We start from the raw sequence: 26,117 nt of genomic DNA, 5'->3' as shown, positions 1-26,117 counted from the left end.
ACAAATGCACGTATCAGGACCTTGGTATCATCCCAGAAAAGTCCATTTGTTTAAGGGGAAGAAAAAGGCATGGCATTTTACACATTAAAATTGATTATTTCATCAATAGGTTAATAGAAAACCAGACTGCGAGCTCACTTCCTGCCTCTACATCCATGCGGTAATGGGAGATCAGAGCATGAAAAATGCAAGGCATAAAGCAGGCGAGGGAAGAGGTTTGCACTAGAACATCCCTCCCCTCCAGAGGGGTGCCCAGCCCAGACTCTGCCTATTTATATGTAAATGTTTGGGAAAGTGGGAAGTTTTGATGCTGAGGAGTGTAGCCCCTTTTGTGGCCACTGCTTTCTGGAACTTGTAAAACGGGGGCCAAGACACCAGAGCACCGTCTATTGAAATAATTAAACACACAATTAATTCTGCAAAAGCATCCACTGTACCCAAGGGAGCGGATAAATATTCATTGACCGTTTCTCAAGTAAACACTTGAAAACTGTGACTAGTTTGGTTTCCTTTGTCTCGAGTGCCTGGCGTTCATACCGGTGGGGGCCGGCTGTGACCTTCCCTGGGACTGACGCCCTGTGGGTAGTTGGTACCTCGAGGCTGTCGAAGTTAGGGGAGCTTCTCCCCCGTGCAAGACTAAATTCAGACCCATATACAGTAGAAGGGCCTGTGTCACCAACCTTAAAGGCTCATGAGTTTAGAGATTACATTTCCTACTGAATTATTGGTTGGTGTTCAAGCTACAAAGTAAGGCTCAGGCTATAGCGTACTTTCTTCTGGTTTTTTTTTTTTTTAATGTTTTATTTATTTCTGAGAGAGAGACAGCACGAGCAGGGGAGGGTCAGAGAGAGAGGGAGACACAGAATCCGAAACAGGCTCCAGGCTCTGAACTAGCTGTCAGCACAGAGCCCGACGCGGGGCTCGAACCCACGAACCGTGAGATCATGACCCGAGCTGAAGTCGGACACTTACCCGACTGAGCCACCCAGGCGCCCCTCTTCTGGTTTTTAAATCGGGGGACCACTAAATTACAGCTACTTTCTGCTTTTCTCATGAACATAAAATTTGCATCCCAGATACACAGTATGATTGAGGGTTACTGCGCTCGCTTCCTCAAATGTCCTGATTTCTCATACATAGTTTCTGTTGTCTCTCTAAATCCCATGGGCACAGAAGTGCTTGGGATTCACCTCAGCAGTGAAACTCCTCGTGAGGCCTCGGTCATCACAGGGTCCCCTTTTATGACCACCAGGGCTTGGCGTGGCCAGAACTTGGCCCGTGCTCTTTGAGACCAAGTGTTTGGTCTTTAACGCCACAGCAGGGGCCAGCCTGTCCTAAGTCAGGAACGTGCTGGGGTGACGCCTGGCCAGCGTGTTCCCTGTCTCTGCATCAGTGTGTGAACCAGAGGGTCAGCCTGGCTTCCGGCCGTGAGCTTCAGACACACCTATGGAAATGCAAACCCCTGCCTTCCCCAGGTGAGCACTGCTTCTCTACCAACATAAACCAGCCAGCCACGGAGAGCCTGAGGGCAGCTTTGACCACTCTCTCTTCCTGGCTGTAGAGGTTGAGAGAGAGAGAGATGGTCCAGTGTGCCCCTTCTTCAAACCCTGGGTGACTGTAGCCGCCACGGACACACTGGCATGCGTGGCTGTGGGGGGGCCGTCCTGCCCTGGGGTGTGTGGCTGCGTCTTCCGCCAAGAGACTTGCCCCACAGGAAGCTCCCTACGTGACCTTCACGTTGACGAAACATCTCTGAAGGCCCGCCTGGAGCCGGGCTCTTCGCCACAGCTGCCTCGGCCCTGAGTGTGCGGTTGGGGGGGGGACAGGTGAGGCGAGAACGTGTCCCTGGAGAAGAGTGTCCGAGGAGGACCGGGACCCCTCCCACCCCACACGATGTCAGGCCCCTGCCGCATCTCACTCCCAACCCATGGTTCTTCCGTGGCTAACTGGCAATTTGCCTTTTTTTTTTCTTGGATGCTCTTTCTTTGCTGAGTTGAGACTTGAGGCATGTGCTCGGGGTCCCTCAGAGCTCCGTCCAGAGGCCCCAGCAGCCCCCACAGGAAGCGGAAGGGACTCCTCCCTTTGACGACAGCAGGAGGGCAGCCAGGTTCTGCTGGTGGGGCTGCTGTCCCGACAAGCATCTGCCTGCTCCGGCTGTTCAGGACCTGCTTCTGCCGCGTCCCCGTGAACCGCTAATCACCGGGGTCCCTCTTGATTTGACACGGTCCCAACGCTCTGCCAAATCAAAGGGCTTATGGCTGCTGGCATCCTAGCGCCTTCAAAAGATGCCACCCGTCGCCAAGAAGGCCAGCCTGGCACTGGCTGGAGGAGCCACGTGTCCGACCCAGCAGGGCGGAAACGATACAGGGGCCTCCTTGCCCGGGCATTTGATTCCGTGCCAACCTAATGACGCCGGCTGGCACGCCTCCGCCCCTCCTGAACACCCCGTGCCCGTGGGGGGGGGTGTGGGGCGAGGGAGGCACACTCCCCTCCCCCCTCCCCCCACCCCCTGTGCACACCTGCCTCCCGGGAACCGCTGGCTCGGAGATGACGTCACCAGCTGCTTTGACATTTCTCCCCTTTTCATTTGTTTTATTTTCCTTTTTGTTTTCTCTCTTCCCCCCACCCCGCCCCCCTCTCTGCTCTCGGGATGCAGCCAAGCGCAAGGCATGGAAACTAAACCGTGTTGGTAGCCTGCGAAATATATACAGCAGCAGCGGCACCAACACCGAAGGTAACGCCCGCGCCCCCCGCCCGCGCCCGCGCGGCGCCGCATGTCCCTCATCGTGTCTGCAGAGTCATCCGCCGTCTCCATCTCCCGTCCCTGTGCTTGATCTTGCCATTCATGTTACTTTCAGCTTACTTAAATTTTGACCTTTCGCTTCAGTCCTAGAGTCGTGATGTTTAAATTACTTCAGAAACCTATTTTCTCCTCTTTTTTTTTTCTCCCCCTTCCCTTTATACATGCGGGCACTCAATGTAATATTTCCCAAGTTATTACAGTTTTTAAAAGTGTTAGTATCAGGTGTAATGATCTGTAGCCAAATACAATAGTGTGCCGTGACATTTAAGTAACAGTCTTAATTTGTTTTGTGGACGCATGCTCCATAATGCCGTGTGCAGCTCTAATCCAGAAGCAGCCAGGCCCGGGTCATTTGCATGGGGCTGCTATTGCTTGTAAATTCAGTATATTGTTGTGTTTCTAAAGGTCGTCTGGTGCCAAAGTTCACAAATTGACTTGCGTTGCTTTTTCCACTGGAGACAGCCGCCCCTGCTTTTGTATAATAGCAGATTGAATTTTTCCCACCTTCATTGGAAACAACACAATTATAAATTGCCTCCTTTTTTTTTTATGATTACAAATGTCAAGGGTCAGAATTATTTTGATGCCAGGCAGAAGGGAAACTAGCATCAGCCCAAGTGCATTTGTAAGGGAGGCTGGTGTACAATGAGCACGATGCAAAATAGGTCACAATCCAGCGATCTTGGTATAATAGGGGGACATTTTTTTTCACTTAAGTGCAAGCCAAATGGGTCAAGTAATCGCAAGCTCGTGCCCTAACACTAATTGACTTATTTGGGGATGATTATAACTGTAATATTTTTCTTAATGTCACTGTTTTCTGGGCTGTTGATTTTAGCGATTGCCAAGCAGTGGCATTAAATCTCTTGTAAATTTTAAATTGCACGCTATTTCTGTAAACAAGTCCCTCTCTTCACATCCCCATCATTAACCTTTGCTGATTTATATCACCACCCTCTTTCCCTTCCTTCCACAATTACTCCTGTCTTGCGGCTTAAAGGCCTCTTCTCAGCCAGGAAAAAAAAAAAAAAGAATCTAGAAAACAAAACTACATTTTCACGATGGCTTGTTAAAGGCCTATTTTTTAATCATAATTTTTTTTTTCATTCCTCAGGGGAAAATTGTCATCTGTGAAGATACCAATGGAGCTTGACCCCCTTGGTATCTTCTTTCAAAGCATTCATTCCAGAGACACAAAATGAGAGAGAAAAGTAATAGAATTTTAGGAATCCTCACACACGGTATCATTTTTTTGTTGTGTTTTAAAGGGTGTTCAGTGTACTCAGTCCCTACTCTTGAGTGTTAGTTTTTCAGCGTAGGCTGCATATCATTTCTTTCCCCTGTGTCCTTTTCAAATATGTTTTCCTTCTGTGTGTGTACACATTTGTCACAACACATTTGTTTATTGACTTCCAGCCTTAAGAAAAGAAAAGTGGTGTCTGGTTTTACGTGTGGTTGTATACAAAGTTGGGGGACAGTAAGGAGGCAGACAGACAGTCCCCCTGGGACTTGCTGACGGGCCTTCCTGGAGACTGGCTGATGGGTGTGACAGGTGTCACGATGTGCAGAAGGGGGAACTTCTCACCTTGACCAACCAGGTAATCTGCAGTGTCTGCCGCGCCCGGCTGGGCACGGACAGTGACGTGCCCGCTGCGCCCCGAAATCTGTAAATACCGGATGAGGCTGCTCTCGGGGCCCTGCAGTCGATTGCCGACAGGTACTAACGGCAGTCCTGGGGGGTCTCGAACTAAATGATGACCCCCGAGCCAAACCTCCCTCCCGTCTTCTCTCGTTTCTGTTCAGTGTTGAGTTACGTCTGTGAATATTCAATTAAGTGACACGGTCATTCTTTGTTGACTTCGGGTCTCAGATTCATTGTGTCTGCAGCCTCATCTCATACCACTTTGAACCGTACGTTACCGAATTCGTGTAGTTATATACGGAATTATCAGAACACCTTTCTGATATCTAGTGTTTTGCTGTGTGACATCATCACAGTTTTTTTGTCTATAATATGATCTCTTAATGAATATCACATCCTGAGCATTCCGCATTGTGTGGTCACCTGAGGCCTCGAGCGTCTGTCCCGCTAACTGTCCATCCCGCTAAATGTCCCACGTGGAGTATGTTTGGAGGTAGCCCGCTGTGTGATGGACACAGAGGTGCCCCCAGACGCCCGAAGTACAGTTAGCTCTCTAGTTTCCTAGGGAGACCGTTAGAACCCGAGTTTCGGGAGTTTAGGGGAGGGCATGCGCTGTGAGCCAGGCGTCATCCCGGGAGCTCGTCAACTCCTGTGAGTGGCCCTCCGTGCGACCCAGGGCAGGGGCGCCCGCACCCGCCTTTCCAGATCCAGAGTGTGCAGCTCAGGTGTTCCAAGCCTGCCTGGAGGCTCAGGCTGGCGAGAGACGGGCAGGACCGGGACTTGAACCCTGTGATCTCACTCCAAAGCCCTTTCCTTCTCTTTTCCGACCCCTGGCCTGCATGATCTCAGCTCCTCACACGCCCCCCTGCTGGTAGGCTCGTGTCGGAGACGGGAAGTGGGAGTTCTGGAGACCAAGCGCACGCCCAGATAGCTCAGCTCCAGGACCCGGACCCCCCGGAGCGGGGCGGCGCCTACATGTCAGGAGTGGGCCGGCACAGATCACACACAACTCGGACAGGAGTATGCTCTCTGTCCGTCAGGGTTAATTATCTCCGAGCCTGAGACGGAAACTCCATCTCTATGTATAGATCATATTGGACTACTTTTTATCTCTCTGTTACTTTATAAAAATGCAACTCTTTGCCAGGGTTGGTGAGATTTCAGTTCTTTTTCAACAAGAATGAAGTCCAGTGTTGCCACCTCAGAGGTCTGTGAAAGTGGGATGACGTTGATGATTGGATTCTCCGTTCGTCGCTGCCTCCGCGCCCAGGAGGCGAACACCTCCACACCAGGCGGCTGAGGGCAGACGTGGGAGCGTTCGCGTCCGTGGTCCGCGTCTTTCTGAGGAGGAACAGAACCGGAAAGAAGGTGGACGCTGTGTCCAGAAGACGTGGAAGGAAGGCCTGTCGGATTGTGAGCCATCCACCCCGCCCCCGAGCAGGGACCTCACGGAATCCACCCGCTGTCTTCAGGCCTCCACTTCCCCGCACACCTGGAGACAGGTGGGACCCTCTTCCCCTGTGAGATGACCGAGGGAACAGAGGGACTCTTTGGGACATGCGATAAAGCATAAACAGGCAAAGGAGAGATGCGTTGGGGAGCAAGGGGCATTTCTTGGGGTGCGAGGCCCACCCACATTTTGTGAGCTGAGCAAGCCACTTGACGCTACAGACGATGTTCACACCCAAGTCCCAGCCAGGTTCAGTGTTAGCCTGACGTCCGACTCTACCTTGTCTTCGGTGCATTTCCATGGGCCCCGCGCTGGCCCCAGGGTCAGGCCTGCAAACCCTGTTTGGACAGCCTCCCTGCGCCACAGTGAGCCACATGGAGGGACCCCCGAGGTGCCAGGCACTGTGATCGCAGACGCCCCACATGGAGAAGCCCAGCCTTTGGAGAATGGCACAGCTGACCGCGTCGCACCTACGTCAGGGCCACCCGCCTGCCCCGGATGGCCGGGACGGTCCCCGTTCACACGAGCAGACCTCATACCACTCGGTGCCCCTAGTCCCGGTGCTGAGGAGAGGACAGGCATGTGTTTGCGCGCTCACACCTACAGGTGTGACCAGCTTGCCAGGGTCTCAGGTCCCTGCCTGGTGTGGGTCCGGGGCAAGTGGACAGGGGAGGGGCTTACAGGCAGGCCAGGGATGTTGGGCAAAAAGCCTGGCACGGAGTGAGGGAAGGTAAGTTCCAGAGGAAGCCCCAGGTGCCCTGGGGGTTGATGGAGAGCAACACTCTGCCCAGTGGAGGGGTTCAGAGAAGCGTCACCATCTACGGGATTCAGCAGGAGCCACCACTGACCACAGCTCTGAGCAGTTTCCCAGCATCACTCCCTGTGACTCCCAGCAACCCCTGAGGGAGGTCCTATCCTCCCCATTTTACAAAAGGAGAAACTGAGGCATGGGGAGGGGTCCCAGGTGCCCCTGGAAAGCACCTTGGCAGGTGCAGACGGGGCTGGGCTCTGGGGTTGGAGCCAAACCCTGGACGTGGCTTTGGTAACCAGCACGGAGCACACATAGACTGAAGCAGAGAGGTGTAGACGCCCTGCTGGGGCTGTGACACTCAGCGGACAGCCGTCACCGCAGCGAGGGAAACGGGGCTGCTCTGCCTTCACGGGTGTGACCAGTTCAGTCCTTCCGTGGTGTCTGGGCCCAGCCCTCCCCCCTAGGGCCCCACCGCCTGAGGCTGCCGTCCACACTCAGGGCTCTTCGCTGTAAGTCAGTCCAGATACTTCTGGTCACACTTTGATGCTTGATCAGAAATTTTGCAAACCTCGTGTCCGTGAGCAGCAGTGCAGACAGTGCTTGTGAGCCCAGACTCTCGAACCAGAAGGTCTGCGTCCAGATCTGGAGTCCCCAGTGCTCCTCGGTCCCCCCTGTCTGCACACCGCGGGGAGGATGGTCCCTATGCAAATAGCGGCGAGGAGTCAGTGCATTAACACATCCAGGGGCCGGCGACACCGTGTCCACACGCAGCCCTGCCACTCTGTGTCTCACGTCCGGAGTACCTCAAATTCTCTCATTCACAGAAAGCTCAGGGCTTGAGAAAACGTTCACACGGCGAGGAGCAGAGATTCAACAAGAGGTATCGCCCTGAAAGCATAAGGAGGGATTTAAAATGCAGCCTCTTTTTTCCAGACTTCCAAAGCTACCCCTTCCCAGTTCCATCCACTGACATCGTCAAAGGAACCATCAGACGTTAGAAATTTGACGTTGGCCAGTCCCATTTCTGCGCCTTCCCGGCCATGTGGCTTCAGATGACACGCTGGACCTCTCCTGCCCCCGCCTGGTTTTCTTTCTCCGAAATGAAGACCATAAAGCCTGCCTCGAAGGGTAATCCAAGAAAAAATTCACGGACACCCACAAAACCCTTCCCACAGAGCTCGGGCCCCCGGTCAGGGTGAAATTGTTAGAAAGACTTATTTCATAGAAAAATAACTCCAGGAACAGTCCGTGAAGAGGATCCACGGGACCATGTTTTTAGGCCTGTTGAACATACTAGAGAGGGCAGAGCCGGCCGGAGCAGGCACCGCTCACTGATGAATGACGCAGGTTAACAACTCACCCAGATACATTAAGATTTGAGAAACCCTTCTGTGGGAAATAACTCCGGAATTCACTTTTTGGGGAGAGAAGCAAGGTTGCTTGTTTTTCCAGCCCTCAACTTTTTTTTTTAATGTTTTTATTTATTTTTGAGAGCTTGCAAGCGGGGGAGGGGCAGCGAAAGGGGAACAGAAGGCCGAAGCAGGCTCCGGGCTGACAGCAGCGAGCCCGACGTGGGGCTCGAGCTCACCAGCCGTGAGATCATGACCTGAGCTAAAGTCGGACGCTCAACCGACTGGGCCACCCAGGCGCCCCTCTATCCCTCGACTTTTAAAAGAATGACAATACTGTCGACCACCTCTGCGGTGAGCAGTAGCTTGGGGCGGGGGGGGGTCCCATGGGCAGTGCACGACCCACCCAGCATGGCAGAGCCCACACGTTCCTTCCACCAGGAGATCGGGGACCCTGGAAAGTGATGGATAGAAGTTAAAGTGAGTCACAAATGGTAACTGTGCAGAGCACTCCTTAGGAACCAGATAAATTACACCAGATACCTCTGGTTTTTCTTTCTCTTTCTAAACTTTCTAAGAGCTTGGACCCCAGGCTTTGCTGTAGTGCCTGGACCGTGAGCAGCCACCAGGAAGATGTTAACACATCCATCTTCTCTGTCCTGAAATGTTGTCAGTTTGGGATCGGACCGTTTATTTTTTCAGGAGCTTTGCTTTAGAGACTGTCCTTAATTTAAGAAATGTCTGCCGCCCTACGGTTCTGGAAGCCAGAGCTAATAAAATAGAGTTTCGTGGTGCCCAGCTCTCACACGCCCTCCCAGCTCTCTATAATGTGTTTGGGAAATAAAAACCTCTTTTGTGTTTCACGAGAATCTTCCTGTGACAACAGCGGTAAACATCCCTAACTTTGTGACCTCCCTCTGGGGGCTCACTTCTTCACAGAATTAATTCCGCTCTTGTCCTAAATTAAGCCACAGTACAGCACCTCTGTGGGACTCTGGGCTAAACAAAGATATTTACCAAATTCAGAGCTTGCAAAAATATTTACCTGAGAACCATGAACCACATGACCAGAAGTCATGATTTTTTTTTCCCCCTTTGTGCTTAAAATTAACTTCTCAAGCAGGGGAAGGGAGTGTTTTCATATGTATTATCGCATTGCTGTCGGTCTCAGTTCTGCACAGCCCTGGACGATAGTCTTTAGGCTTTCTTTCACATTTATTTTGTCCTACGACAACGGGACAAATACTGAAAATAAATAAAAACTGACGTCTTCTATTATGATGGATTTGGGCTTAAACCTTAAACGTGTGGTTTTCATAATCGAGTAAAATATCCAAACCACATGCCTATTTAATATATAATCTGGAAGCAGAAATATTGAAGTATTTTACAAAATGTATGGCTCAAAAGTTAGCATAAAAGCCTGGGGCTGTGTACCCCGTAACCTTGCATGATCTCGTAGTGCGGAGATGGTGGTAGACCCAGAGAGGGGTCAGAATGTCAAATGCGTTCCCTCTCCATTTGCAGTTTTGACAAGTTGATAATGGCGACGTGGAGAATTGTGGTAGGAAGGATTCTGAGGCTGTGTCGGGGGTTGGGAAGTTGTGGATGCTCACCTGGCCAACAGAAGGGAGGGACAGCACGCCTTCGTCATCCAAGCCCAGCCTAGTGTCTTCCTCCCAGTTGATGGTGAGATGGGGGTGGGGGGTGAGGGGGGCGATGCTGAGGTGGGGAGGCGGGGCAGACAGCTGGCGGCTTCCAGTCTATAGGGGAGCAGAGCAGAAAGAGCAGTAGAGGAAAATGCATTCCCAGAGAGGACCCCAAAATCAGCAGGACATGAAGAAAAGACTGCATGGAGTTTGGGGCAGAAACTGGGGGAGATCCATTGCTGTCCTTGCTTGATAATGAGGAAAAATGACTTGGCCAGACGTTTAGGTTGCTATGAACACAGCAGTTGGGGTGCTATATGGCATACCCCAAAACAAAGTCCTAAGTCTCCAGCAACGGAAGCCTGAAGTGAAGACAACTGTTTCTCTACAAGTCTTGGCCATTTTGTCATCATAATCACTTTTAAATGGTGACCGCGGGAAGCCCCTGGGCTTGGTGGACCCTGGATTCCTAGCGGCCACCTCTGTGCTGGACGCCTCCCGTCCGCAGAGTTCAGACGACACGGTCTCCTCCTGCTTGTCATCTGCGACATCAGAAAGGACGCGTGGCCTCAGGGATCCCGCCCATCATCAGGGGTCTGGGTCCAGGTTTGTCGGCGCCCCAGAGAATGGACTCCGAGTCCCCTTCCGGCCAGTGAAGACCGCTCCAGGCACCTGAGCCCTTCTAAATTCAGAAGAGGAACAGCTGCGCCCAGCATGGTCATTCGCGTCACACCTGCATCTCAGAGATGTTTTTGAGCCCTTGCACATCCATCGGCACAAGGGTCCAGGGTGCCTTGGCCTCTGCGCTTACAGCAGTGCGGCTGCTTGTGTTTCGTGGAACCTCCCCTGCGGGCCGAGGCGCGCGTGCCTCCCACTCTCCTCCCCTCTCACCCACTCGCCCAAAATGCACCCCCGTCAGCCATCTCCTGTTGCAAACAGCTTCCAAATGTACAACAGTTGAAGCTGCTTTGAGTCCTTTTAACCCTTTGTCTGCTCAGGCTCCGCAAAAATAATTGATGACTGATTGGCCCATTAACCTTTAAAAAAAAAAAAAAGTTTGACAGCCCAGACTTGTATAATGAGGAGGGATTCCTTGTGAAATCAGTCTGATGGCTGAGTTGCTTGCCCCTGAGGAGGCAAAATTAGCCCCACGGGGCCTCGTCTGCATAGAAACTGGACGCAATTAGTGTAATATCCGGTGTTATTAATGTCGTTTGGAATAATTGGGCAGGTTGATTTCGACAGGTTCATGGCGCTAAAATACTATTATAGTGGACCTTTCCGCAGCTAACTGTTAAACACGGAAAACTGTTCAAATCCCTGCGAGCCCAATCACAAAACTTTATTCAGCAGCTCAGCCCTGGAATGTCACGCCGTGAGGCAACACAGCTCTTCATCAAAGGCTTCGGGGTGCGGCGCGCTCTGATCTGTCATTGTCCAGGGGCCGGGGACTGAATTCTGCTGATGACGTTTTACATCTGAGACTAAGGAGCGCACTCGTAACATCTGTGTCATTGGGAATCCTCGCAACCCCATGCTCTATTTTTACAGGATGAATTAAATATGAGCCGCAATAATTGTCACAAAGAGGCAGTTTGTATTAGCAAAATGAAGCCACTTGAATGGAAAAATAGCAACCGTACCTTCCGACGGCCCAAGCGCCCGCTCTTCACATTTTAAATGAGGATGGGAGGGAAGAATAATGTTCAGTCTGTCTTTCTGACTGATTGACCTCACGCTGCCAATTATTGTGTTTATCATTTTTTATCTAGTTGCATAAAACTAAAATATCACAGTTGTCACTTGGTGATGTGATGGAACCCTTCTGGTCCAGTGGTGACTTGAATACGCTGGTATCTTCCGGTAGAAATCCTTTCCTGAACATGAAGAGGAACATATTGGTGGTTTGTCCCTACAGAAGAAGGGAGAATATGGGAGCCCAGAAATCGGCTGTTTACTTAGTTGGCATAAATAGTCACTTGGCTTGAGCAAGGATCAAGTCTAGAGGTTGACCTGGCATTGACCCAGTGGGGTGGCCAGTAAGCAGGTGGATGCCCCCCACCAGAGCGAGGCCTTTTCTCCCCTGCAGTAGTCAGAGCTGGCTTTGGGAATGACAGAAATCCAATTTAAAGGGGTTTAGGCCAGAAAAGGGAGGTGGGCTGCTCATGGGAGCTCGGGCTGCCTCCGGGAGCCCTGCACCCAGGAACCTGGAGGGGGCTGGGCACTTCCCGTCCTTCTCACCTCCCGCAGGTAGGGGCTTCTGTCACAGAGGTCTTTCTCGGCATGGAGGGGGCAGAGGCCCCTGTACCTGTGGGGTGCATCTTCCCAAGTCCCAGGCTAGAGAGGACAGACCTCTATGGCCCCAACCCAGCTACGGAAACGTGGCACGCATGTCCCCTACTAGGATAGAGCAGCCACGGGCATCATGTGCTCGGATTGTCCTGGCATAGATGGGACTGTCCCTCCTCCCGGTGCTGACCAGTCACCAAAGATGGCAGCTGGATAGTCCCTGGCTTATGATGGTCCCATCCAGGGCATCATGTCACAAGAGCCATGACAGCAACTGGGCAGATGAGGTGCCTTCTGCTGGCCAGTCATCCCATCCCTCGACGTTCTCCAGACGGGACCAGGTTCAAAGAACTGGCACTGGTGACAAGCTGGGTGGAGATTTCTGGGAAACTCCTTTCAAAAGACTCAGTGCCTTGGGGTGCTTGGGGGGCTTAGTCACTTCAGCTTCCAACCCTTAATTTCAGCTCAGGTCATGATCTCACGGTTCATGGGATCGAGGCCCCCTTGCAGTTCTGTACTGAGCATGGAGCCTACTTGAGATTCTGTGTCTCCCTCTCTCTCTTCCCCTTAGGCTTCCTTGCTTCCTCTCTGTCTTTCTCTCAAAAATAAATAAACATTAAAAAACAAATATTGGTTATTAACAAACAAAGAAAGAGCACTGCTGGCTACTTTAAAGAGAGAAGAAGAATTAAATGTAGTGAGATAATGCCATTAAGTTCTCAGCATTTTTCCTGACACAGAATTAGAACACAACAGGATTGTTTTTTATATTTATTAGTCCATGCAGTAGATTCATTACAAAGAAACAAAGTATCCCTTCATAGAAATTACCCGTAACATGATTGAAAATGCAGTTGCTCTATAGGGGCGCCTGGGTGGCTCAGTCGGTTGAGCATCCTACTTAAGCTGAGGTCATGATCTCACGGTTCGTGGGTTTGAGCCCTGCGTCGGGCTCTGTGCCGACAGCTCAGAGCCTGGACCCTGTTTCAGATTCTGTGTCTCCCTCTCTCTCTGTCCCTCCCCCACTCACACTCTGTCTCTCTCTGTCTCTCAAAAATGAATCAATGTTAAGATTTTTTTTATGAAAAATGCCATTGCTCTCTAATCCTTGTTCTTTTTTTTTTTTTTTTAAATTTTGGGAGGCAGAGAAAAGTCCTACAATAGATATAATTCAGTTCTGAAATTCTAACTGTATCCGTGTGTGTTAACATATTGCTCTCCCTGACACACACACACACACACACACACACACACACCCGGGCAGAGGCGAGATGCCATAAGCGTGAGCGGGGCTCCTGCGGCAGGTGATGGGTGCGCAGCGCAAGCAGACCGCGTGCCCAGGTTTCCATCCCTCGTTCAGGGAGCGAGGCCTCCCAGCCGCCCAGCTTCTGGTAAAGGCACCTTCGCCAGGGCCCAGAACCCACACGAAGGCTCAGAGTGGCTCCCTCTTTCCTGAGACAGCGTGGGGCTCCCCCTCCCTCGTCTACAGCGAGCCGGACCCCTCTCCTCGGTGCAGCCCACCTGGCCGAGGCTGGCCCAGCATCAGAGGCACCGTGAGCCCATCACTCGGGAGCCTTGCCGAAGCCCCCGCACGGGCGAGACTGGGACGCGGGGTATCTTCCGCCACCTCTAGGGCCCACGGTTCAGCTAAAACAAACAGTCACTGTGGAATTGTCTGTCAGTGTCGGACTGTACCTCGAGCCACTTGGACTGAACAACCTCGAGCATGAGTCCTGAGGTCCACACCTGCCTCGCGGCTGAGGGGGCCTCTGTGCACTTCCACAAACCTTAAACACGGCACCCACGCACACACTCACTGTGGCCCCACGCGACGTCCTCATTCACGGCTTCGTTATTTCTATAATTGGGGGCCTTTCGAGGTTGACAGGCCTTCCCCTCTCAAAAGCACAGCCTCAGATGAATTGGGGTTTTGAGTGTGGGTACCATTGGTTCGTAACCAGGTCGTGAGAGCTACTCGTGTTCTCCCTGCCCCTCGGCCCCACCTTGCCAGGCCTGCACGTGTCCTCAAGAGCGCGTGTTCGCCAGGCTTGGATCACGGGGTGTCTTGCGTTGCATCTGTTTATTTGCTCTTTGCTCTATTGAGCCTTATTGGTGTTTCGTGATCAGCAGCCCCCCGCCCCACCCCGGGTCTCAGCATCCAGGAGGCCAGGCGTGGAACCCGCCCTGGCCACTCGCCCACTCTGGTTGAGCCATCACCTCAGATCTCAGGGCGGAGTCTGCTCCTTACCGCCTGTGTAACGAGTGCAAGTTCTGGGCGATCCTTTACATTGCTGCTTTTGGGGAGTTATTTGGCTTGCCTGCTGTTCTTTGTCATTCTCCTTCCACACCTCACAGATGGGAAGAAATATACGTATAAACAGTTATATTCAAATATGATCTCTATTTTAGGATACAGACATGCCACTAGCATTTCTGTATTGGTCTTATATCTTGTCCATTTACTGTTGTTCACATGTCTCAGAATTTGTCAGTTATTTGTGGTTTCCTACATAAACAGTCCTGTAATCCGTGAATTTAGATCCTTCCAGTCTTTAGATCTTCTGTTTCTCTATCTTACCGCATTGCCCAGCAGGGTTGAACAAAGGCTGTTAAGGTGAACTTCTTTGCCTTGAGCGCCCTTTAATTTTTTATTTTAACGTTTATTTATTTTTGAAGGATAGAGAAACAGCATGAGCAGGGGAGAGGCAGAGAGAGGGAGACACAGAATCCAAAGCAGACTTCAGGATCTGAGCTGTCAGCACAGAGCCCAATACAGGGCTTAAACGCACGAACTGCAAGATCATGACCTCAGCCCAAGTCGCATGCCCAACCGACTGAGCCACCCATGCGCCCCACCTTGGGCACCCTTTAACTGATGCAAAATGACTGCTTCCAACATTCCATCGTTAAGAGTAATGATATTGAGGGGCGCCTGGGTGGCTTAGTCGGTTAAGCGTCCGACTTTCGCTTAGGTCATGATCTCGCAGTTTGTGGGTTCAAGCCCCGCGTCGGGCTCTGTGCTGACTGCCAGCTCAGAGCCTGGAGCCTGCTTCAGTCTGTGACTCCCTCTCTCTCTGACCCTCACGCTGTCTCTCTCTCTCTCTCCTGGAAATAAAAAAAGAAAAAGAGTAATGATATTGAGGGGTCCATATAGGTAGTCTGTCCAACATCAGGACACATTGTTCCTCGTTTGATAAAAGGTTTCGGTCATAGGCATTTTTCTTATTTAAATGTTTCCCCCTTCTGATTCGGAAGGTGCACGTTCTGCTGCTTTACTGGTCAAGGTCGACCCTGATATTCCATCACGTGAGCCTAATTTGCCCAAATCCAAAGTCCATTCTTGGCCTCCCTACGGAAGAGTCCGCCGCCATGGGACATGTTGCCTCCTGAGTCCTCACCCCACCTGCACATCTCTGGTTCTTTCATTTTCCCCAAATGAGACGTTATTGTCAGAAATAGTATTTGACATAATTTTTGCTTAGGTATATCTATACATCTGTCTACTCATCTGTACACCAGTCCCTCCCTAGCTCTGATCTTCTTTCTAGAATCTTCTGAGGCTTAACTCTTAGTAGTTCCTTTAGCAAGTATCTGTCGGTAATAGGTTCTTTCTCTTGTTATTTTTCTTTTTTTTTTTTTTAATGTTTTGTTTATTGTGAGAGAGTGCACACATACATGCATAGGGGAGTAGCAGAGAGAGAGAGAGGGATAGAGAGAATCTGAAGCAGGCTCCACGCTGTCAGCACGGAGCCCAGTGCAGGGCTCAATCCCACAACTGTGAGATCATGACCTAAGCCAATACCAAGAGTTGGACACTCAATTGACTGAGCCACCGAGGAGCTCCTGGTTGTGGTTGTTGTTGTTGTTGTTGTTTTCCCCTGCATAAAATATATTGCGTTCTTTTTCTTCATGGAAGGTTTCCCTGAGTCCCAAGTCTAGACTGACATTATTTTCTCCCAGGACTCCGAGGGTCTTATTCCTCAGTCTTGCAGCTTTGATTATCACTCTTGAGAACTCCATCATCCATATGGCTGCCTTTTTTTTCAAGAGCAATCTACCCTTTCTTGCTTTGTGTGCTTAAGGGCCCCTTTTTGTCTTTGGTTTTCCACAGTTTCGTAAGTTTTTGGAGTGGTTTTTGCTGCTGTGATCCTTCTGGGTGGATGTGGTTCCCGTGTCTAGAGCTCTGATCCTTCCGCAGCCCCGTGAGGCTCCCGCCCTTGGCCGGGCAGTCAGATGTGTGTGTCCCACCCTCCCCACACCCCGTGTTTCTGATCCACAGGGTCCTCACTCCTTTGTCTCCTGTCTCAGCCAGTCTCTCCAGGTCTGTCTCCTGTCTCTGCACTTACCACCACCCCCACCGACTCCTCCTTCACCCCATCCCTGATGGGCTTGTTTTCTTAACCATCATAATTTGAATTTCCAATCGATCTACTTTTTTTTTTTTAATGATCTGCCCGATCAGTTCTCATGGTCTCCTTTTTTTGAAAATTTGGGATCCCATGTTTTCATTTCTTTAAACATTTTATGCATAATTAGTTTAAATTCTGTATCTCAAGTCCTTTGGATCTAAATCTGCTCTCCTGTTAAGTGTGTGTTCAGTGTCTTTGGTTTTGAGGCCACGTGTGGGTGATCTCCGTGGAATATGCTTTCCTTTCAAGGTGATTCCAGGAGCCAAGGAGGTTCTGCCAACCTGGAGTCCGTATCCCCTTCCTTTCCGGATTGCTGGGGGGGTGGGGGGAGGAGGCGGGTAGCGTTCACCTGCAGGCATTTAAACCTCAGGGATCACAGTTGTGGTTTCTTAACTCATGGGTATGATTTGGGGAGGAGGAGAGAGGGTAGGCTATGGGCTTGGAGATGATGCCTTCCTGCAGTTCTGTGGACGCCCTGCACACGTGTTGTGTCTACTGCGTGGTCAGAAGAGGCAGGGTCACACCATGCACGCCCTGGAAGCCACGCCCAGGCCACTGCAGAAGGGCTCCTCATGCTGGTGCGAGGAGAGCAGCACGCATGTGTTACATAAACTCTGGGGGACTGTTCAGGCTGAGCCAGAGCCCGTGAAATGGTCTGGCGAAGGCCGAAAGGAGGAGATGGAGAGAGTGGTACAGAGCGAGGTCCATAAGCAACATTGGGCTAATTAGATAGCCATCAGAAGAGAATGGAATCTGAGTGATTTTTTAGAAATAGCATTGTAGCCATTAACAGAAATCATGAAAACCAAAGAGGATTTCGAGACAATAGCAGAACTATCTGATACATATTAATTTGATGCGAGGCCATATTATCTAAAGAATATCTGTAGGCTTTAAGTCCCAGAGTGATTTGATTTGGGGGCCAGAGATACAGATCTGAGAATTGCCCACCAACCTTGGAAGTGACTGTGTAAGCTTTGGAAGGAAAGGAGCCCTCAGAAGTGGTGAAGCACAGCCATGAAAAAAAACCCTCAGGGTATATGTTCACACCTGGCCGCACGAAGAAGGGCCAGGGAAGGCAGGAAGAAGCCGTGACTTAAAAGCTAGAGGGGGGAGGACCTGGGTGGCTCAGTCAGTTAAGCATTCGACTTTGGCTCAGGTCATGATCTCACGGTTCGTGGGTTCAAGCCCCGCATTGGGCTCTGTGCTGACAGCTCAGAGCCTGGAGCCTGTTTCGAATTTTGTGTCTCCCTCTCTCTCTGACCCTCCCTTGCTCATGCTGTCTGTCTGTCTCTCTCTCTCTCCCTCCCTCTCTCTCTCTCTCTCTCTCTCAGAAATAAATAAAACATTAAAAAAAAAAATTTAAAGCTAGAGGGGCGCCTGGGTGGCTCAGTCAGTTGAGCCTCCGACTTCAGCTCAGGTCATGATCTCATAGTTTGTGAGTTCAAGCCCCACATCGAGCTCACTGCTGTCAGTACAGAGCCCTCTTCAGATCCTCTGCCCCCTTCTCTCTCTGCCTCTCCCCTGCTTGTACTCTCTTTCAAAAATAAATACATTAAAAGATAATTAAAAAATAAAAGAAAACTCTAGCTGAGCATGTAAAAGAGACGGCAAGCATACCGAACACACCCCTCCTTCCTCCAGGGCAGACATTACTAGTTGATTGTGGCACTTGCACCCCTCCTTCCCCCAGGGCAGACATTACTAGTTGATTGTAGCACTCATTCTCCAAGAGCCTGGAGCCAGCCTTGGAATCCTCAACGTGCGTTCTGGGCAGCTGCCCAAAGCTATCTCTTTCAAAAAAGTTGAGAACGGTCCTCCATCCCTCACTGTAACATCTCAGAGTAGAAAGGCCCTAGGGGCCCCCCAGAGATGCCGACTTTCCAACAGACTCTCTTAGAAGAGGACACACAACAAGGGGTTGAACTCCTCAAGGGTGCAGAGACCCAGAGTCGGCTGTTCCATCTGCGGACAGCCCCGAGGGGAGAGACTCTCCTGCAGGTACAAACAGGAATGGTTAGTGACACAGAAGATACTAGAAAAGGAAACTTGTATCTGATATAAGTAGACAGAGAAGACAGGTGGTGGAGTTGCCTTTAAGGTGATTGAGAAGCCACAGAGGAGATGCTGTAGGGAGAGTTAATTTGGAAATTTGCAAGAAATGCACTCTGATGTTCCTGTGAACGCCTTTATATTTGTCCCCATGAATAGATCTTACCTGCAAGGGTGAGTCTTGTTTACAGGATGAAATAGGGCAAGGCCAAACTTTAGCAATTGGATTTGAAAGTTCGGTGTTTGCATGGGGTATGACCAGCATTTCAGTGGGAAGCTGCTCGGTAACAATTACTGCATTGGAATGAAACACAGAAGTATGGATGTGAGTATCTGTGTGCAGACCACACACCCCCATCATTGTTTTCCCTGCTTTGTATCCAATCATCAGAAAGTTTGTGTGTCTTGGGGCGCCTGGGTGGCTTAGTCGGTTGAGCGTCCGACTTTCGCTTAGGTCATGATCTCGCGGTTCGTGGGTTCGAGCCCCGCGTCGGGCTCTGTGCTGACTGCCAGCTCAGAGCCTGGAGCCTGTTTCAGTCTGTGACTCCCTCTCTCTCTGACCCTCCTCTGCTCACGGTCTCTCTCTCTCTCTCCTAGAAATAAATAAAAAATATTTTTTAAAAAAAAAAAAAAGTTTAAAAAAAAAAAAAAAAGAAAGAAAGAAAGTTTGTGTGTCCTGCATGACCCATCCCTTGCCACCTGCGTGGTACCAGCCACCACGTGACTGAGCCCTAATCCGTGTAAGGCAAGCTCGGTTCCTTCCCTTCATTCCAGAGGACGTAACTTGTGATTCAGGCTAAGAAGCCTGACAGCAGACCAGTTGTGCAGAAATTTAACTGGGAAGCTAATGGTCATTTTTTTTTTTTCCACTGAAAGATCCAATAAATCCCTATCGGGGGTGCTTCTGTCATGCATTTGAATTTCACCGATTAAGAAAAGCGTGAGGCTGTTTGGCAGATCTAATGAACAGCTGTCACGGACGGCCGGTGAATTAGCGCATGTGCCTGACTGCCCCGAGGTGGCTTACCTCGTTCCCTGTTATCTCGCCTACCTGTTCTCTGGGAGAGTTTTGCACAAAATACACAAATTTGGGGCGCCATCTTACAAAACTCAGTGTACAAGGCATTGTAATTTATAGCGTTATAAAACCCTGTGGGTCAAGACGCTGGATGTTTAAAAATCCATGGGTGTAGGGTCTCAGCCAATAATCATGAGATATAATTGCAGGTCAGTCACAGGCAGACCTATTGGGAAGTCACAGCTAGTTTTGAAAATGAAAATCCCAACTGGGCTGTGAGTGACCGCATTGCCGGGGGCAGGGCGGGGGGGGTCCTGCAGACCCCGCCCCCCCTTCCTGCCCCACCTCTCCTGTCCTTCCCACAACAGGTGCAGCATTCCGCTTCTGCATAAACACAGGGGTGGTTTGTCCTCAGCCTCAAGAGCACAGTACATTGGAGTAAATTTTCTGATGGCCCCCCCCTCACTTTCTGCACTTACATCACGAGCTCTCCAGAACTCAGGAGCCAGAGAGAGTCGGGGAGCCTGGGCTGATGCTCACCTCACGGGCTCAGCAAGCAAGGGGAAGACCCCCTGAGGCTCGGGCATCGTGTCCCCATGGCCTTGCCCCTCTCCCTTCCAGGGGCTCCCGCACTCATTCCTTCCCTGGCTTGGTCCCAGGCTTCTCCAGCTGCAGCCCAGCTCAGGGGCAGTGGGCACCGGCGCCCCCCCCCCCCACAGGACTTCTAACAACTCCAGGTTGTCACAGACCTTAGAGAAGCTAGTGGAAGCCGCAGACCCTCTTGCCAGACAAACGTCACTCATGTGCCCTAAGGCCGGTGCGCTGATAGGAGGCAGCCTCCAACAACGGCGTCCCCACTGGACATACCCACCTTCCCTACCTTCGGGTGCTGCCAGAGCGAGGCCCAGCTCCCCAGGGGGCTAAATCCTAAAACCGCAGCAACAGTGACTTTGCACCGAGCACAATACCGCCAGTCATCAGAATGTGCAAAGATTTTGCGTGCAAGCGTCCCGGCCCTGTTTCTGAAGCAGGTTGTGGTCATTTAGGGAAGTGGATCCCAGGCCCTGTGCCCACCCCCACCCCCCACAATGGGGTCAGCGGCATCCATGGGGTCAGGCGGGAGGGTGGCTGAGGCGGCTCCCTCCTGAGATAAAGGGCAGCGGGGAAGGGTAGCTGGAGAAGGCTGCGATCGCCTTCCAGAGCGGAGCGGCATCCTTACCTCGAGGCTCAGGGGCTGGCGGGGAGGCAGGGCTCTGGGCAGGAAGCCCCGAGAAGGCCGGGCCTGACCCAGGCAGCAGGGAGCCCGGCGAAGGTCAGGGGCTGGGAGGGCTGCCCGGGGTCCGGGCTAGGGGAGGCGAGACTGTGCGAGATGCGGGGGAGGGGGGTTGGTGCTGTAGACGTGACCACGTGCCTGTGGCCAAGCGGTCATCACAGAAGCGGTCCACTCCGTAGACCGTAGGTGGTTCTCATAATCAGTGACAACTTCTCACGGGGCAGTTGTAACCCAGCTTCACGGCCTGGTGACTGGAAATCACAAATCAGATGAGGAGTTGTGCCTGCAACTCACGCTCCTCATTTCTTGTCTCTGTGACAGTAACGGGGTGAGGGAGGAGAGAGGGAAGAACGGCGTCTCCCGTGGCCCAGGCCCTGTCACTTAGCCGCTGGGTGACACTGTGCAGTAGGTGGCCTCTCCCCGCATGTTAAGAGCAAGGAAGTGAGCCTTGGTGGAGTCAAGCATCTGTCCAAGGACCCCACCGTGGCGGGCGGTACAGCAGGGTTTGACGGCACGTCCCCCTCCTCGCTGTGCAGATGGTGGCCCCATGGCAGCTATGAAGTCGCCTGAGGTCACCGGGCGTCCCGTCCGCCCGCCCTCCAGGCGGGAGATGATGGGATGTGAGCCCGCTGCGGTGGGTCCTGTGCTGATAAAGAACAGAAAGCCCCCAGGCACCCCTGTCTGCGGCTGCCGTACCCACGGATCCCCACACAGACGCCTAAAAGAAATCAAGACTGCACCCCGACATTAGCAGCATTAACTTAATTTTCACCCCACAGATACCCGAACGGGACAGTGAGTTCCGGCGTTATTTCCCCAAGGCGCTTCCTCTGTGCCCAACACAGAGACGCTGACATCACACACTGGTTTTCATTTGCCCTCATCCCCTGCGCACTGGCTGAGCCGCAGCTACACCACTCTGCCTTTAGGAGCCAAATCTCGGGTGTTGGGAGGTCTGCGGATTCAGATCTCCGCCGCGTCGGCTGCCGGCCCCATGCAGGCGCGACTGAACCCAGAAGCGCTTTTATGACCGAGCCCTGGCAGCGGGGCCGCGGGCTCATGAAAGCTAAACTCTTCATCCCCACCACTCTCTGTTTCAGAACAAGAAGAAAACTTTGAGTTTATCATCGTGTCCCTCACTGGCCAGACGTGGCACTTTGAAGCCACCACGTATGAAGAACGAGACGCGTGGGTCCAAGCCATCGAGAGCCAGATCCTCGCCAGCCTACAGTCCTGTGAGAGCAGCAAGAATAAGGTAAGGCCCTCAGCACGCTGCGCCCCGAAATCAAGAGCCGCGGATCGTTAAAGGGAAGTGGAGGCCCCTGGGTAAAGCCCGAGGGAGGGGAACCATCATGTGATGTGCGTGATTGACAAGACCCAGTTACACTTCCTGAGCCACAAGCTGAATAATTGAAAAGATGAGAAAAGGCCCTGTGTCGACGGGCATCACGTATTAGCATCCACACCGAAGCGCTTTGGCGCGGCGCCATGGACCGGTTTCCACCTTCCCCCCCTCAGCTAACCCCACACAGAAAGTGGTGGCCTCTTGATGGTGCACGATGGCCTCATGGCTCGTGTGCCCACATTGATTTTGTTTTACGCAGAACACACTCGGGAAAAGAGGGGCAGACTTAAAAGATGCGCTGTCCCCTCACAAGTGCACAACAGTCAAACCACGTCAGGCTGGAAAACCGAGTCTCGTTACGGACGGGCGTCCGGGAAGAGCGGAGGCGCCTATGTGAGCGTCCAGTGTGCTCTGGAGGATGCCGCTGATTATGCCCCATATGTGTTTTATGCACCAACCAGAGGGGGCTCTGCAGTTCTCTAGCCAGAAAACAAGCAAACAAACAAAAACTCTAAGCTGCATTTTCTAGATCCCTGGCAGTGATATTCCTCAGAGAAGGGTCATCTTTCCCGTGAGGGCTTCCTCCCGATTCACCGTCTTAGTGGCTTGGATGCTTTCAACCCCTTCTCTGGGACATTTTTAGAGTCTTGAAGAGCATTTTGACTTTTCAGACTATCATCAGCCAGAAACCGAGAGACACAGTATCTCCCACGGACCTGCAGTCTCATTTGTAAGCATTTCAAGAAATTTCTGCCAATGATTTATGCTCAGCTTAGCTTTGTCACTAAGAAAGGAGTCTGTCTTTCAGGAAGGGGGAAGTGTCCTACTTCGTCACCCTCTTTAACCAGCGTCAACCAGGCCACAGCCGTTACTGTTATAATGTAATTTGCCTCACTTCTTTAAAGATGGTTTAGACCCAAGGTGGGGAGAATCACTGCCCTTCCTTTCTGAGACCTCGGCTTTCCTGAGTCACATCCACAGACAGGGCTCCTGAGGGGTATTCAGGGACACTTCCAGATCTCCTTGCGGGTGGGGGTTGGCCATACACGTCCCACACACGGCACGGGAATCTAGTTCCAAAACAGGAGTGCGGGCTCTTGGCTAAACAAAGACATCTCCAAACTTTGTACACGATCACAGGATTTCAGCTTAGACTCCGAATCCACGCCACATCATCCGGATTCAGGGAGATCCTAATCTCCCGTGGCTTTTTTCCATTTCACACCGTTGCCAGACCCTTACCAGCTCTTTGGGAGAAGAGACAGCATCCCTTCTTCTGGCCGCATGCACCCAGGCAGCGCTGTCTCCCAGGGGGCACTCACGGGGCACCAGGGAGGACAGGTTCACCCCTGTTCACCTTGGCTGCTTGCGGAAAAGGTGTCAGAGTGCCCAGCACGGAAATCCCTTCCACAAGGAATAGCTGGAGGGAAATACAGACCTCGCTGAGGATGAGCTCTAAGAAATGTTAGCTGTCTGTGGGTAACTCAGTTGGTAGCAGGCATAGGTGTGTGCACACACACAAACACACACACACACGCTGTGGAAGTTGGACAGGTAGACAGACACAGGCAGGCACATGCACACATAGTCCAGATGCCAACGCAAATTGTTAAATACACTTTGAAAACTTGGGTATCTAACCAAAGGGAATAAATTCCTACTAACGCGTTATGCTAATTACATAGTAGAAGTGAATAAATTATCATTGATATTGCTAGGTAGTGAGCAATCAGTCGTTTCCCCTCAAACAGTTTGACATGAGAGGTTTCAATTTATGTATTCTGACGTGAAAACCAAAGCTTAAGTGTCCTCTGAAATTTGTTTGGGTTTTACCATTAGTAAATGTATACATCATAAACCTTTAAAAACAGTACATGGGGCACCTGGGTGGCTCCGTTAATTAAGCATCCAACTTCGACTCAAGTCATGATCTCACGGTTCCTGAGTTTGAGTCCCTTGTCAGGCTCTGTGCTGACAGCTCAGAGCCTGGAGCCTGTTTCACATTCTGTGTCTCCCTCCCTCTCTGCCCCTCCCCTGCTTGCGCTGTGTCTCTGTCTCTCAAAAATAAACAAACATTAAAAAAATTAAAAAATAAAACTAAAATAAAATAGAAACAGTACATATCCCGGGGCACCAAGTTGATTCAGTCCATAAAGCACGCAACCCTTGATCTTGGAGTTGTGAGTTCAAGTCCCACATTGAGTGTAGAGTTTACTTGAAAAAAAAAGAGTTATGGGGCGCCTGGGTGGCTTAGTCAGTTAAGCGTCCGACTTTCGCTTAGGTCATGATCTCACGGTTCGTGGGTTTGAGCCCCGCGTCGGGCTCTGTGCTGACTGCCAGCTCAGAGCCTGGAGCCTGTTTCAGAGTCTGTGACTCCCTCTCTCTCTGACCCTCCCCTGCTCATGCTGTCTCTCTCTCTCTCTCCTAGAAATAAATAAAACATTAAAAAAAAAAAGAAAAGAAAAAAACAGTTAGCTATAAAAACAGTACCTGTCATTTTACCCAGCACCTCTACCTCCAAAAATTTGTTGTAAGTAATGACAAAAGCAGGCAGAGTTTTGGCAGTAAGTGAGTTCTTTACAGCACTGTTTGCTCTGGAGAAAAATTGGAAGCCACTTAAATGTCCACTAAAAAACTTCATTAAGAAGCTCTGGTAAGTGGAACAGCCACTTCAGTTGGTGAAGTTGGAGAACCAACATAGTGGCATTGAGAAATGACTGTGTGTCATTAGGCTAAAAGGGCAGATTCTATGGGCACCTGGGTGGCTCAGTTGGTTGAGCTTCCAACTTCAGCTCAGGTCATGATCTCACGGTTCGTGGGTTTGAGCCCTGTGTCAGGCTCTGTGCTGACAGCTCAGAGCCTAGAGCCTGTTTCCAATTCTGTGTCTCCCTCTCTCTGACCTCCCCCCCCCCCCCGCTCACACTCTGTCTCTTTCAGTCTCTCAAAAATAAATAAACGTTTAACAAAAATTTTTTAAGGGCAGATCCTAAAGCAGCAACATATGCCTGCTCCTTTTTATAAGTAACCTACGTGTACAGATAGGCTCTAAAACCCAGGCTAGGCTAGAAGAATAGATACCAGAATGTTAATAAAACTGAAGTATAGGTAATCACATCATCGTTTATATATTTTATTTTGTCCCTTTCTCCCTTCTGTATTTTTTTTAACATGGAGAGGGAAGACGGTTATGTATCAGTTTAAAAACCAACGCCGCTCCCTGCCCCGGCCCGAGTTGGTGACTTAGTGGCTGTGAGATAGTCTTAGTATGAAAAGTGAGTCTCCAGGGCGTGAAGTGTGGTGTGGCCATGGCTTCCTGGCGAGGAACCACAGGCTGTGCCTCGTGGCGCTGACCAAGCCCTGTGACCCACGGCTTCTCAGACCACGTATTTCTGGTTCGGTCGTCTTTACGGCAGCAGGCACACAGCACAACGTGTTTACCAGTACATTCTCCAGGCGCGGCTGGGCGCCCACTCTGGAACGGCCCAGAACCCCCCTCCGTCCTCCTTTCCGGTACAGCCCGCATGTGCTAGGTCTTGACACAGTGCACGCCGCGATCTCCATCAGTTACACTTTGTTCCCCAAGATGTCAGAACGCGGGGTTAGGGGGGAGGGGCGGCTTGAAACGGCCCCCCTCCTCTGTCTGCTGACACACGGTGTGGTTTTCTTCCCCGACGTCACTAGCGGGTGTGGAAGTGTCTCCTGGGGCTCTTACGTCTTGCATTTGTGTGTCTTCCTCCATGTGCCCAGTCCCGACTGACGAGCCAGAGCGAGGCCATGGCCTTGCAGTCGATACGGAACATTCGAGGGAATTCCCACTGTGTGGACTGCGAGACCCAGAGTAAGTGTGGGCAGGGGTGGGGGACGGAGCCTGGGGCTGGGCAGAGGGGGGGCCAGGTCGGGGGGCCGGGGGCCAGGCAGAGGGCAGTGGGGTGGCCTGGCAAAGCCCCGGTCGTGGCAAACCTGCCATTTCCCACATAAGGGCAATCATATCACGCAACGGCCTGTAAGGAATTGACACGTTCTCGTTTGGATTTTATTTTAACACCGTCCCCTTCACCCAAAAGCCTCACTGACAGCACCCTGGGTC

The 26,117-nt window shown here is 51.4% G+C and overlaps 1 protein-coding gene across 4 annotated transcripts in view; it reads left to right on the top strand.

Moving 5' to 3' along the window:
- The window catches only part of AGAP1 (ArfGAP with GTPase domain, ankyrin repeat and PH domain 1), a 538,356-nt gene that overhangs the window by 446,491 nt on the left and 65,748 nt on the right, over positions 1 to 26,117 (top strand). For all 4 annotated transcript variants that reach the window (XM_039228590.1, XM_039228588.1, XM_039228589.1 and 1 more), the window contains 2 exons: positions 21,786 to 21,940; positions 25,778 to 25,868. In XM_039228590.1, coding sequence (XP_039084521.1) covers positions 21,786 to 21,940; positions 25,778 to 25,868 — 246 coding nt within the window. The remainder of the gene's footprint in view (positions 1 to 21,785; positions 21,941 to 25,777; positions 25,869 to 26,117) is intronic.

Source organism: Hyaena hyaena, unplaced genomic scaffold, assembly GCF_003009895.1.
Source record: "Hyaena hyaena isolate Hyena2069 unplaced genomic scaffold, ASM300989v1 scaffold_31, whole genome shotgun sequence".
Lineage (NCBI taxonomy): Eukaryota > Metazoa > Chordata > Mammalia > Carnivora > Hyaenidae > Hyaena > Hyaena hyaena.
The sequence above is the reverse complement of the archived record's forward strand: the minus strand, read 5'-3'. Positions and strand labels throughout refer to the sequence as shown.